Genomic DNA, 15,349 nt, shown 5'->3' on the forward strand with positions numbered 1-15,349 from the left:
GTGTTTGTTGCTTTCAATACACTACTTTCACTGAAGCTGTTAATCTTTGTTATACTTGGTTTTCCCTTTCTCTCTCTCTCTCTCTCTTTTTTTTTTCTCATCTTTCCCCCCCTCGAGGGAGACTTCTTTTTCCAAAGTAAGTGTACTGTATTATTTCACTGCTCTTTCCTTGAAACACCCTTCCTCTTTTTCTTCACCTAATCGAACTTCAGCATTTTCAAAGCCCAGTGCAAGTACCACCTACTCCATTAACATTTCCTGAATTAATCCAGATTCTATTCATCATCTCCTCTGAACTAGATAAGTGAGAAATGTTAATTTCATGCATGCCATAGTGCATTCAATTTAGTTAAAAAAAAAAAAAGAGTTTGGGTAAAGCGTCTGCATGCAATGCGGGAGACCCAGGTTCGATCCCTGGGTTGAGAAGATTCCCTGGAGAAGGAAATGGCAACACACTCCAGTACTCTTGGCTGGAGAATCCCATGGACGGCGGAGCCTGGTAGGCTGCAATTCACAGTGTGGCAAAGAGTTGGACACGACTGAGTGACTTTACTTTCTTTCTTTCTTTATTCTTTAGTTAGATACTGCTTTCTTCCAGAAAGTATTAAGGGAAGATTGAAGTATAGAATACATAGCATGATGGCATAAAAACAGAAAGATGACTGAATGTCTTCTAGGACAAATGTGAAAAATTAAGAATACACTTATTTGAGTCTTATCACATCACATGGTTCAACTGAACTGATGGTACCAGAGGGTTTTAAAAAAGAAAAATATTGAGTGTTTTGGATTAAAAAAAAAAAAAGTATAAAAAAGAAGTAGCACTCATCACTATCCTCCCACTGCTTACACTATTCAAACCTTGCCCCCAAAATGCATATGGCTGGTGGTGGTGTGTTTTAACCAACATTTTGGACTAGGACTAGACAGCTACTGGGCCCTGGATTTTTTTTCCTTGTTTCTTCTTACAAAGCAAGACATTGGAATCAGCTGGATCTCAAAACATTACCAAGCAAGCAAAATTTGAATCACTGCTACAGCCACCAGTCTCCTGAGTGAGCTTCCATATGTTTCCTCTTGACTGGTCCATCTTCCCTTAAGTCTATCTGGTAAGACATAGGGACTTTTCAGCAACATTTACTTAACAATGTCTATTGATCACGTACATGTGCCTGGTACTATGATAGGCTGTGATATGCACTACAGTAGTCTCTGAGGATGCTATCTTTCATTGGCTTATTCACCATTAAGACTGAGTCAATGGAAGGTGACTGTTGACTCATAAACTTGGAGGTTTTTCCTAGACAAGTCATATTGGTCAGTCCAGTTAAAATGAGATCTGATTCATTTGTTTGAAACCCAAACACATGTGCTATCTTTGTCACCTCTGCTTGTACCTCACTTAAAATGCCCCAAATTTTATTAGCAACTGTTTTGACATATGCTTCTTCTAACTGTTGGAGCCAGCTTTGTGCATGTGCAAACTTTAGCATCTCAATTTCACTGGTATTTTTTACATCTCATTTCCTGCCCTGGGATGACGAATGAGAATCATTCTAAACTAATATATGCACGACTGAAAAGATCAGGGAGATCAATGATCAGGGACCACCCTTGACCAGGAGCCTATGGATAAATGCTTTATGCTTTCATTCTTCTAGTGGACATGTTTCACAAGGATCGTTAGAATTCTCGTGGGGTTGAGCAGCAACCACTGGTAAAGGGTGTGACTCAATAACACACCTTTCTCTTTTATGTGTCACTCTGTGCTCCTCACTCCTGCCCCCACCCCAGACCATAAACTGGATTGCATGTAAGCCTCTGGTTTACATTCTGTATTAGGGTGAACCAGGGTAAGAAATGCAGGATAATTCTTACCTCTTTTCAAGAGAATGTAAATATACTCAGGTATTCTGTAGAAAACTCCTTATACATAGATTGGGTCCCCTTTTCCTTTCCTTTTCTCCAAGGTGAGCTCATCACTAAAAAATACCTTAAGAAATCTCTCAGAGTTTGCGATGTATCAAGCTCAATATGAACTAGGCTTTAGAGACATAAAAATATGAAAAATAAAACTCACCTATAAGACACTTGGTGTGTGTTGATAGACATCAAAGCAAACAAAACATAGTAAAGTAAGAACTGTGGTAAAGATTTGCATAGGTACTAAGACTTCTGGAAGAAAAACTTCTGCAAAAAAGGAGAATCTGTAATTAAAACCTAGGATTAAGCCAAATAGTAAATGAGGGCAACGTAAATTCTGCCAGAGATAATTATAAGCCAGAGAGGCTTAATAAAATATCAGCACAAAAGTAAAAGCAGTTTGGAGTTTATGGAGTATAAAATCCACAGTGAAATATCCAAGAAGGTGAAGTTGCAGACACAGGTAGGGATTGTGCAATAGAGAGATTTGAATGATTTGGTAAGGAAACCATTACTCATTTTGCACAAGAGTCTCCAGTAAAAATGGTAGTTCTTAAAGTCTTTTGAGTCGAAGATTAGTTTTGAGCATCTGGTTGAGGTTACTGTCTCCCTGTCCAAAAAAGGGCACATCCACCAAAAACTTTTTATTCCATTTATTGTGAATTACAGTGATTCCCCTGAAACCTGTTTATGGGTCCCTTAAGAATACTCGTGTTAAAATCCCTTGCACCGAAATATTTAAAGCATGAAAATAATAAAGCATGAGGATTTGTTTGGAATTTTCTGGTAGCCATATGGAAAATGAATTTTTGAAGGACAGTTTCTGTGTATAAATAACATCAAAGAAACTATGTAATAATCCAAGCAAGTCAAGATGAGCAGCATGATTATAGTAGTAGAATAAAGAAGTGCTGAATTCAGGAAATTCCTTTAGGAAATGTAATTAATAAGAATGAGATTGATTAGCCATATGTCATACAAGGCAGAGAATGATGCAGAAGAGTTTTCTTTGGATAATTTGCTTTGAGATGTTTCTGGTTAGTTCAATTAAAATGTCCAATTAGTATTTGGTTATACCAATCTCAGGCTGAAAACTCAAGAGAAATTTTTGAAAAACCACCTTACATGTAGTTAAACCATAAGAGTGGGTGAACTGATTCAGGGAGATGGTCCAGACTGAGAAAAGAGTGTTCACACAAAGTAGAAATGAAAGTAAAATAAAAACAAGATCAGGAAGTTTTCCTCTGTGTGTGGCAAGTAGAAGATCGGGCAGTCTTAGTGTCAGCCAATCGTCTCAGAATGGCAGCAGGACAAACCAAATTAAAATAGATTGAGGGGTGAATTAAAACTGTGGAAGTAGAGGCATTGGTGGAGAGTTAATATCTAAAATATGTGAAGAGCTTGTGCAACTCAAAATTTAAAAACTTAAAAAACTGGATTAAAAAATAGGCAGAGAACCTGAATAGAACTTTTTTTTTTTTTTAAGAAAACATGTAGATGGCCAACAGGCACATGGAAAGATGCTCAACATCACTCGTTATCAAGGAAATGGAAATCAGAACTGCAATGAGACAGTACCTCACAGTTGTCAGAACAGCTATTATCAAAAACACAAAAAATAACAGGTTCTGGAAAGGATACAGAGAAGAGGGAATCCTCGTGCCCTGTTGGTAGGAATGTAAGTTGGTGTGACTGCTATACAAAACAGCACAGAGGTTCCTCAAAAAATTAAAAATAGAACTAACATGTGATCCAACAATTCCACTTCTGAGTATTTCTCTGGAAATGCGACAAAAACACTAACTCAGGAAGATATTTGCACCCATATATTCATTGCAGCATTATTTGCAATTTATAATAGCCAAGATATGGGACAACTCACATGTTCATACGTAGAATCTAGAAAACAAAACAGGAACAAATAAAACAGAAACAGACTCATGGATGCAGAGATCACACTGTTGGTTGCTAGAGGGGAGGGAGGTTGAGGGGCAGCCAAAATAAGTGAAAGAGATTAAGAGGTATCAACATCCAGTTATGAAAGAAGTAAGTCATGGGGATACAAAATAGAGCATAAGGAATATGGTCAATAATATTGTAATAACTTTGCTTGGAGGCAGATGGTAACTATACTTCTCTTAGTGACCATTTCAGAATGTATATGTGTGTGTGTATATATACACACACACATATTTCAGCTTTCTGTAAAGAAACTGAGTGCTGAAGAATCGATGCTTTTGAACTGTGGTATTAGAGAAGATTCTTGGGAGCCCCTTGGACTGCAAAGAGATCCAACCAGTCCATCCTAAAGGAAATCAGTCCTTACTGTTCATTGGAAGGACTGATGCTGAAGCTGAAACTCCAATACTTTGGCCACCTTATGCGAAGCAGTGACTCACTGGCAAAGACCCTGATGCTGGGAAATATTGAAGGTGGGAGGAGAAACTCAACGGACATGAGTTTGAGTAAACTCTGGGAGTTGGTGATGGACAGGGAGGCGTGGCGTGCTGTAGTTCATGGGGTTGCAAAGAGTCAGACGTGCCTGAACTGACTGACTGACTGATAAATATATTTATGTGTATATATATATAATCACTATAATGTACACTCGAAACTAGTAGGATGTCTTATGTTATACTTTGATTTTTTAAAAAAGGCATTGATGGAAGCATTTTTAAGGAGTTTGACTCAAAGAATAATGAGCTAGAAAAAGCAATAGGTAGATGTTTTAGATAATTATGGGAGGGATGCTGTTTTGTTTGTTTTTTTAAGGTTGAAAGAGAAGTGAGCTTATTTCTGTGCTATGGGAAATGAGCCATAGAGATGAATACAATGAGTGGTGGTAAGTAAAATAAATGAAGATCCAAGAGGCAGATGAGATGATGGGACCCAAATCACCAGCCTCATGGATGATCTAAGCCTTGGACAGGGAACAGGGTCTGTCACCCTTTGTGAATTCAGAAGGTGGTGAATACAGGTCAGGGTAAAGATACTTCTGCAGGTGCTGTGTGAGTGGGAGTAGAAGGTCTTTATTTTTGATTACATAATTTTTTGGACACAAAAGAGAGGTGATATTTTTGAAGACTTTGAAAGGAATGGAAGAAAAACTACCAACAAGCTGAAATTTAAACTTGAGAACTATTGATTTGTTTGTACTCGTCAGTCCTAGAGTGTCATAATACTTACCAGTAGTTTTCAGCTCCTATGTAAACGAAAATGACAGGTTAATACAGGATTAGTGTCTGGTTGGCAGTAATGACTAAAAGATGTGGGTGCATGGGGATTGAGGGGACAATAGGTCCCATCTGAGTAGGGCAGGAAGGAAATCAGGAGAGGAGCAAAACCCGGAGAGAACTGAGAGGAGATGAAGATATGTATTTGATTGAAGAGGACATTGAGGAACTTCCCTGGTGGCCCAGTGGTTAAGAATCTATCGTTCAACGTGGGGGACGCAGGTTCAGTCCCTGGTCAGGAAACTAAGGTCCCACATGCTGTGGAGCAACTAAGCCTGTGAGCAGCAATTAGAGAAAGCCTACCCCCTGCAGCAAAGACCCAGTGCAGTCAAAACTAAATAAATAAGAAAGATGAGTTTGTGAAAGCACCTAAAGGAAGTGAGTTTGTTATCAGAGAACAGAACACTGATTTTAAGATTTCTGACAAAGCAATTGAATTATCTGTCCTTGGGCTGGGGAAGGGTGAAATGGAAAGACTCCAGATTTGAGACTGAGGGACTTTGAAATTAGTCAGTACATATACGTGAACACAAATTTCATTTAAGATAATAGTGATACTTGAGTTGAAGAAGAAAATTTTGAGCCTGATCAAAGTCTTCCCAGGCAGAGAGAAAACAGATTAATCTTTATATTCCTCTGTTAGCTGAGGTTGAGGGGCTACACAGCCTTCTTTGAAGAGGAGGTACTATAATATTCTTAGAGGAAAAAGGGATGTCCTATTCTTAGATGAGAAAAGGGCTTTCCTTATGACAGGAGGAGCAAGAAACATTGTGTTTAGAGGCTGAGAATATAGAAGAGTGCTTAATATGGAAGGAGAGTTTCAGAAAGCAAAGAGAAAATGTTTGAGGGTATGAGTACAACTTTTGTAATGTAAAAAAAAGTGATTTAACTTTTATTGCAACTGTATTTCCCGGACTTGCCCACACAACCCTTGTTTGCATAGCACCTATTAAGCTCTTACAGAAGTAGTGCTGTGTGGATTTCAGCTTGGGAAACATTGGCAGACCACTCAAGGATAGTGGGGCTCAGAGGCATTCTTCAATGGGTTGATGCCAAGTCACGGCAAATTCAACTCCAAAGGTGTCTGGAGGGCACAGTTTGGACAACGATGAGGCACCTTCAAGGCCACCCAATTTGTTGGTGGTTATCCTGGCCATTTTTCTTTTCAACTCAGCTAAATTGAGAACTCCATGAAATCAAGGACAGTTCCTATTTCTTTACATTGCCAAAACATTTGGGTTGTTATTGAGCATACTGATAAATACTAAACAAGTATTTGTTTTTATTGAAGCTTGCAATGAATAAAAAGAAATTGCAACTTAGGTTTGATTTCTTGTTTCATTCTACCTTTATTGGAGATTTATTTTCCATTTAGGTATACCATCTTAGTTCCCCAACCAGAGATTGAACCCATGTCCGCTGTGTTGGAAGTGTGCCGTCATAACCACTGGACTGAGAGGGGTTGTCCTCATTTAAGTTTTTAACCTAATGGTAAATACCCAAATGTCTTGGAACTGATTGTCAATTTTTAATAGTAATCTTTATTTACACACTTCAATGTCTTGTATACCTACATACATTCTCTCTTTGATAATTTTGATTAAGAAAGAATATTTGATGTTGCCGATGAGTAAAATATTTACCCCAATTATTAGAAGTAAACAAAATAAAAAGAAAGAGCTGGGAAGATTTGAGAAGTATGTAGCTAAATCAGTCACTTAAATGATGCTTTTTTTTTTTTAGAGTGAAAATTAAAACTTAATTAGAAGTGTAAGATTTTTGACTGAAAAGTTTTATATGACTATGAGCAAATTACTCTTGACAATTATTTAACTAGCTTATATAATATAGTGACTTTGTGTATAGAAGATAATATGTAAATATAAATGTATCATGGGGCTTTTCAGGTGGCTCAGTGGTAAAGAATTCACCTGCCAATGCAGGAGACGTGGGTTCGGTCCCCATCCCTGGGTTGGGAAGATGCCCTGGAGAAGGGAATGGCAACCCACTCTAGTATTCTTGCCTGGAGAATTCATGGACAGAGGAGCCTCAAGGGCTATAGTTTATGGGATCACAAAAGAGTCAGACATGACTGAGCCACTAACCACCACCAACAGCAATAAATGTATAATACATACACAAATGTTTAAAATTTATTATTGTAACAATAAAAATATAATGTACAATATTTATACTTATACAAAAGGAAAGAGAGTCATGCATATACATTATTGGATTCTAGTCTGATATATACAAATAAAGATACAAAAGAGTTGAAGATTTTAACTATGAAAAATTCTGACACAGTTATGGATTGTATTTGAGTTTGCATTTTTAAAAATATTAATAGTATATGTCATGTTTTCCTTAATACTCTATGAGGGTACTCAGCATCAGGAAATGCAAGAAAAAAGTAAGGACACTGGCAGAAACCTCCAACCTCTGGATTATTTGATATACTGTCCTCCAATGTTAGCAGAGCTTATTCTGCTTACTTAGGTCAGAGTTCCCACATTTATTGATGAGCCTTACCTCTTTTGATAGAGTGCTTTCACAGTAAGCCCAGACTAACTCACTACAGAGGTGAGGATATAGAAGCTCAGAAATCTATTGTCATGAAAGTCCCCATGCAATCTTCCTCTCCTGAAGACCCAGTGTCTTTGAGAACCCTGGGCCATCCACGTATTGAATCTTCATGCCCCCTGATGAAACAGATTTTGACCTGCAGGTTTTTAAGCTCAGATTTTATTGATTTGGAAAACTGTATTTGATGAACCTCTGTGTAACCATGGAAACCTTCTCAGGCCCCTGGACCCAGAAGTCAGGTGAGCATGCTATGTCGGATGCTTGCTTTTCTTCCACTCACTTCCCCATTGCAGTGTCCATGAAAACATTTACTTATAAACCTTCCTCAGTCAGACTAAGAAGAAAAGCAGATTCTACCTAGACTAATCTTCCCATGGATACAGGAGAAAAGATGAAAGCCTTTTCCTTAAAGGTCAGAAAAGCAAAAACACTATATGACAAGGATTTCAGTAAAGCTTTATTTCTACTTGGAAGAAGCATGCCTGATTTTAGAATTTAGAAGTTCATAGTCATTTTCCCGATAACACATAGCTCACATTTCACAGGTCAGTATTACCGGAGATTTCAATAACTGTTTTTCATCATTTAGGCTTCAAGGAGACAACCTGGCAGAAAGGACAGAAGAGACTTCACAAATACTTCAATCTCCAGATGAAATAGTCCCAGAGTCTTTGGGTGAGTTTTAAATCCAACAAGATATATTGTGATTTTAGTGTCACTTAAAGATGTCTTTAAAAAGAAAACTAAACCGAGCATCTTTTTTTCTTACACCAAATCACCATAGCTGTCAGTCATCTGCCCACCACTGCTGCGGGTTTTGTGTGTCAGGAAGCTAAGGGCAAAGGAGAAAAAGAAGTGTGAGAAGCAGCCTCTTAATTCCTGTGCTTGTTTAAGGTACAGGGTGACTACATTTTCTACTCTCAGAGTTTGTCACTAATTCCAACTTGGTTTTGAAACTTACATCACCTACTACCATTCTCATTTTGAGGATCCTTTCAGTCTTCCGAAATGTCAATGTCAGACTTGATTTACTTTCACCTCTCTCAGCCCTATATTAAATTGAACTCAAATCATGTCATTGTCACCAAGCCAGTCTCGTTTCCCCCAAGACTGCCTAGTCTATGCCTTTGCCCTTCTCCATCTAGTGTAAGAGCTCCATAAATAGACTTTCCTTGTACAATCTCACCCCATTCGGTTCATTATATTTCTAAACATAAATTTTATTTATTTATTTAAATAAAAAATAAAATTTATTTATTTTTTATTCTATTTTCTATAGAACAAAATTCAAGCTCCTTGGCTTAGCATATTAAGTTCATGCCAGGGCACTTCAAGATGTTTGCTGAATATATAAGTACATGTAATGCCACTACAGTGGCATGTAAGATATATTACTGTTTCATCATTCATTGTTCTAGCAGGAAGCAGTCCATACATTCAGTTGTAATAATTAGAAGAGAAACCATGGGAAAACATTTTCCTTACACCTGGCTAGAGAAGGACATCTTAAACAAGATGCAGAAATTCCTAAACATTAAAAAAGCTCAATTATAGAGTGTTAAGAATTCTTATTCATCAAAAAATGGCAGGAAAAAAGAGGTTGATAAGCTACAAAATAGGAAACTATATTTGTCACTGATCAAAGATTAATATTCAAAAAATGTAAAGTATATCTATAATTTAATAAACAAAGAATCAGCAAACCAATAGAAAAATAAGCCATAGATATTTCACAGAAGAGGAAACACAAATGGCCAATGAGCATATGAAAAATGTTTTACTCTAGTAACCAAGGAAAAGTAAGGCCCTTGAGAGATGCTGTTTTATGACTTTTTATGTGACACTGAGAAATCTGACAAAATCAAGTGCTGGTGAAGACAGAGACAAAAAGAAAATCATACAACAGCTGGGGCATAAACAATTTTGGAAATAGTTTTCCATTATCCTAAAATCTGAGTGAAGCCCAGAGACTTCACTTCTGGATAAATATGTTAGAAAGCAAGTCTCATGTGCCATGAAATGTAAGCAAATTTGTTAGTATGATGGTGGACCGGAAAATGGATAAACTGTGGAATTGTTATACTGTGGGAAACTGAATGCATGTCAGCTACACTCAGGATGGATGATATAAGTGGTATGCTGGTAAATGTTAACAACTGTCTGGAAATGAAAAGCCCTGGTTTGTAGAGATTGCTGGTTTCCATGATATAAATATAATATAAACACTGACTTTAAGCCACCCATTTGAAGTGGCATTTGGGCCTTCCAGTCTTGTGTGAGTAGGTTGCAACTCACAACTGAATGAATCTTAAAAGCATCATATTTGTTTAAAAAAAGGACTTGTAAAAATACATATCTCAATAAAATAAAATTTGTCTATAAAAACATAATATTGATTGAACAAAAGCAGTCATAGAATGTCATTTTTCTAAGGCTCAAAACTAATAAATCTAAGTAGTATGCTCTTTAGGAAAACATACTTTAAGTGGTACAATTATACTGAAAGAAGAGAACGAAAAACTTGAAATGGTGACTATTCTCGGGGGTAGGGGAAGAAAAGAGATGGGATTAGGAAGGAATTCATAGGTATGTGAAGGTTATTAGAAATGTTCTAATTCTTAAGTCAGGTGGTGGATTTGGGGTGTTTATTTTATCATTGTGCTTTGTAACATATATATTATTTTGCATGTATATTTTAAATATACTTTTTATATGTCACATATTAAAAACATGTAAATCAATGTTAAAAAATAAGGTATCATAGGAACATAAACCAGGGCCAGTGTAGCACAATACTAAAAAGAAGGTAATAGTTTCTACACACTCAGCTCTTTCCTAGTGCTGATAAGATGAAACCCTCTCATGACAGACATTAATACTTGACAGTGAAAGGTGTGCACTGTGTCACTGGCAACTTAGTTGGCCATTAGCGGACACTCCATTGGTTTTTAGAGTCAACCTGGTTTCTCCTCTTTGCTCTTCTTACAAGTGTCCATTTACTTAAGCCATTCTTCTTTGACTCATAGAAATTTCTGTCTCTTTTCATCTGCCTATTCAGATTCTATGTGCTAAGATGATGTCAAGTCTCTCTGAAGTCCAGTCCACAAGCAATGTTTTCTTCTTTTTTCTTTTTTTAATAGTGTATATATGTCAATCCCATTCTCGTACTTCATCCCATCCCCCTTTCCCCCGGTTATCCATACCTTTGTTCTTTACATCTATGTCTCTATTTCTGCTTTGTAAATAAGATCATCTATACCAGTTTTTTCAGATTCCACATATATGCATTAATATATGTTTTTCTGACTTACTTCACTCTGCATGGCAGTCTCTATGTCCATCCATGTCTTAAGAAATGACCCAATTTTGTTCCTTTTATAACTGAGTAATAGTCTATTGTATATTTTATATATATATATACATATATATACATATATATATGTATATATATATATATATATATTTCAAGACTTTATCCGTTCCTCTGTCGATGGACATTTAGGTTGCTTCCATGTTGTGATTATAGAAGACATACAGTTGACAAACAGAGACATGAAAAGATGTTCAGCATCACTAATCATTAGAGAAATGCAAATCAAAATTACAGTGAGGTATCATCTCACACCAGTCAGAATGGCCATCATCAAAAATCTAAAATAAATTGTACCAAAAAATCTACAAAAAATAAACAATAAATTCTGGAGAGAATGTGAAGAAAAGGGAATACTCTTGTACTGTTGGTGGGAATGCAAATTGATACAATCACTGTGGAGAACAGAGTGGAGGTTCCTTATAAAACTAAAAATAGAACTACCATATGACCCAGCAATCCCACTACTGGGCATATACCCAGAGAAAATCATAACTCAAAAAGACACATGCACCCCAATGTTCATTGCAAGACTATCTACAATAGCCAGGACACGACAACAGCAAAACTTAAATGTTTTCTTGCTTCCAGCCCCTAATTGTTCTTGAATTACTTCTTGTGTGTTTGTTCTCTCATCAATTGTATTATATGCTTCTTGAGAGTTTCTTGTGTTCTCTACCATGCTCAGTATAAAACTAGATGCAAACAGGTATTAACTACTGGCCCATTGCATATATATATATATATATATATAGACACATGTATATATAGATATGGAGAAGGAAATGGCAACCCACTTCAATATTCTTGCCTGGAAAATTCCATGAACAGAGGAGCCTGGTGGGCCACAGTCCAGAGGTTGCAAAGAACTGGCTGACTGAGCGACTGAGCACACACACACACACACACACACACACACTTTTGAATTCTATCAAAACTACTCCAATCCGCTGATCTACAGATAATATATCCTTCAACAGTCACATTTACATTAGAACTGAGTATTGTTGGGACTTAAATTTTTTTAGAAAATTAAACAAGGAAATTAGTAATATGTTGATTATAGTTACTTGCATTCACTGGGGAAAAAAGGTATTCATTAAGCTTAAGCTCCTTCCTTGAACTTCTTATATCCTGCATTCTTCACATTCAGATGTTAGAGACCTAATCAACAAATTCCAAAATATGCCGTCTGGTTCAGTACATTCTTTTCTACTTAAGTTATTCAGCTCGCTAGATCCAAAGTGCTAATGTGCTTTTTATGTCAACTATGCATCCACATTGAACTTGGCTCAATAAACAAATATTTCTATGAGCAGGTGTAACTTTGTGCTTTAATAAAACCTGTTGTGACACAAACAGCAAAAGTATAAATAATGACAGGAAGTCATTAAATGAAGTTAAACATCACTGACAAACCCTACAGATCTCTAGGTTCTTACCGGCAGCCCCCATCGACCACAGGGGCTAAGTTTCAAGTACAAGTGGTGCCAGAGACTGTTAGATTTTGACAAAATTACTTGATCTTTCTGTTCTTCAGTTTCTTCTCTCAAATGAGGAAATAAACTAACATTTGACAAATTTAGAGACTCATTTTACTTTCCATGTGATTTCAAAAAAGCTCAAAAAATTCATAGCTTGTATTTTGAAAATCATTTATATTAATAGTTAGAAATAATGCTCTGGAATAGACATCATTTTTCTTTCCATGTGATTCAGGAAAGCTCAAACAATTCATAGCTTGTATTTTGAAAATCGCTTAAATTAATACTTAGAAAAAATTGCTCTGGAATCGACAGAGCAACATAGTTACATGTATGTGCCTGCCAATAGTTGATAATAAGCAGTGTACTCAGAGCACTTTAAAAATGAAGTGCACCTCTCCAAGCATTAAACACTAAGGTTTTGTTTTTTTTTTTAATTAGAGTATAGTTGGTTTTTAATGTTGTGTTAGTTTCTGCTGTATAGCAGAATGAATCAGTTATATGTATCTATACATATTTCCCCTCTTTTTTTGGATTTCCTTCTCATTTAGATCACCACAGAACATTGAGTAGAGTTCCCTGTTCTATACAGTAGGTTCTCATTAGTTATCTATTTTATACATAGTATCAATAGTGTATATATGTCAATACAATCTCCCAATTCATCCCGTGCCACCCTTAACATGCACAGGTGTCCATACATTTGTTCTCTACGTCTTTGTCTCTATTTCTGCTTCACAAATAAGATCAGCTATACTGTTTTTCTAGATCTTATGTGTATGTGTTAATATACAAAGTTTGTTTTTCTGTTTCTGACTTACTTCACTCTGTATGACAGTCTCTAGGTCCATCCTGTTTTCACAATATTTATTGTTCCAAGTAGCTTATTATGCTGCTCTTCTATCACTAAATCATGTCCAACTCTGTGCGACCCCATAGACAGCAGCCCACCAGGCTCCTCCATCCCTGGGATTCTCCAGGCAAGAACACTGGAGTAAGTTGCCATTTCCTTCTCCAGTGCATGAAAGTGAAAAATCAAAGTGAAGTCACTCAGTCGTGTCTGACTCTTAGCAACTCCATGGACTGTAGCCCACCAGGCTCCTCCATCCATGGGATTTTCCAGGCAAGAGTACTGGAGTGGGGTGCTACTAGATTTGGGCTATTTAGAAGGATCCTTTCTACTTAGCAACTATAAATATGGTTGGATATGTAAATATGGTCAGATATGTAAATATGATGGATATGTAAATTTTCAAATATTCTGGTGCACTTCACACCTCACCACACTGTAGATCTCACTAAATTGCACCAATAACCAGGAAGAACTGAACTAAAACAAGAACAGAACAAAATGGAAAACCATTGCCAAGCCTTTTACAAATGTTAATTGTTATTTTTTTAGAAATCCATATTGTGTGAAGGTGTTCAAGTAAACTCCAAGAGAGAGAGCCATAGGAGATTATCTTGCTCAAATTGTTTTTTTTTTTTTCTTTTCAAAATTTTATACTGATTGTTTTATTTCTTTTTGTATACAGTGAAACCTTATAAGCAATGGTGAATGAGAATGGCAGTGGCATACACCCTCTGTTGTTCCTAATCTATTTAGGTTTTACCTCTAAATAACAAAAATTTTTCCTTTACATTGTCTTCTGTTAACTTGATAATCTTATCTTCCACATTTATTTCTCTGATTCATTTTGAGTCTGTCATTGTATTTGAGGTTAAATAGAGATCATATTTTATTTTTCTTTGTACAGTGAGTCATCACCATCTCTATATTGTCTGTTCTTTCAACATAAATTTGTGGTACTGTTTTATCAAAAACTAAGCTCTTATGGGTTTGGACCTAAAAATTCTGTTATGCCCATTGAACTATTTGTCCATTATTGAGTTGTTCCATGGTTTTTTTGTTGTTGTTGTTTTAGCAAATCTTCATATTCTTTTTTAAAAAATTAATTTATTTGTTTTAATTGGAGGCTAATTACTTTACAATATTGTAGTGGGTTTTGCCATACATGGACATGAATCAGCCATGGGTGTACATGTGTTCCCCATCCTGAACCCCCCTCCCACCTCCCTCCCTATCCCATCCCTCAGGGTCATCCCAATGCATCAGCCCTGAGCATGCTGTCTCATGCATTGAACCTGGACTGGTGATCTGTTTCACATATGATAATATACATGTTTCAATGCTATTCTCTCAAATCATCCCACCCTCACCTTCTCCCACAGAGTCCAAAAGTCTCTTCTTTACATCTGTGTCTCTTTTGCTGTCTCGCATATAGGATCATCTTTACCATCTTTCTAAATTCCATATATATGCAATAGTATACTGTATTGGTATTTTTCTTTCTGGCTTATTTCACTCTGTATAATAGGCTCCAGTTTCATCCACCTCATTAGAACTGATTCAAATGTATTCTTTTTAATGGCTGAGTAATACCTCATTATGTATATGTACCACAGCTTTCTTATCCATACATCTGCTGATGGACATCTAGGTCGCTTCCATGTCCTGGCTATTGTAAACAGTGCTGCGATGAACATTGGGGTACACATGTCTCTTTCAATTCTGGTTTCCTCGGTGTGTATGCCCAGCAGTGGGATTGCTGGGTACTATGGCAGTTCTCTTTCCAGTTTTTTAAGGAATCTCCACACTGTTCTCCATAGTGGCTGTACTAGTTTGCATTCCCACCAACAGTGTAAGAGGGTTCCCTTTTCTCCACACCCTCTCCAGCATGTATTGTTTGTAG

At 36.7% G+C, this 15,349-nt stretch overlaps 1 protein-coding gene across 6 annotated transcripts in view; it reads left to right on the forward strand.

Moving 5' to 3' along the window:
* The window catches only part of C9H8orf34 (chromosome 9 C8orf34 homolog), a 337,664-nt gene that overhangs the window by 240,723 nt on the left and 81,592 nt on the right, over positions 1-15,349 (forward strand). For all 6 annotated transcript variants that reach the window (XM_069600208.1, XM_069600210.1, XM_069600209.1 and 3 more), the window contains one exon: positions 8,332-8,417. In XM_069600208.1, coding sequence (XP_069456309.1) covers positions 8,332-8,417 — 86 coding nt within the window. The remainder of the gene's footprint in view (positions 1-8,331; positions 8,418-15,349) is intronic.

This window comes from Ovis canadensis, chromosome 9, assembly GCF_042477335.2.
Source record: "Ovis canadensis isolate MfBH-ARS-UI-01 breed Bighorn chromosome 9, ARS-UI_OviCan_v2, whole genome shotgun sequence".
Lineage (NCBI taxonomy): Eukaryota > Metazoa > Chordata > Mammalia > Artiodactyla > Bovidae > Ovis > Ovis canadensis.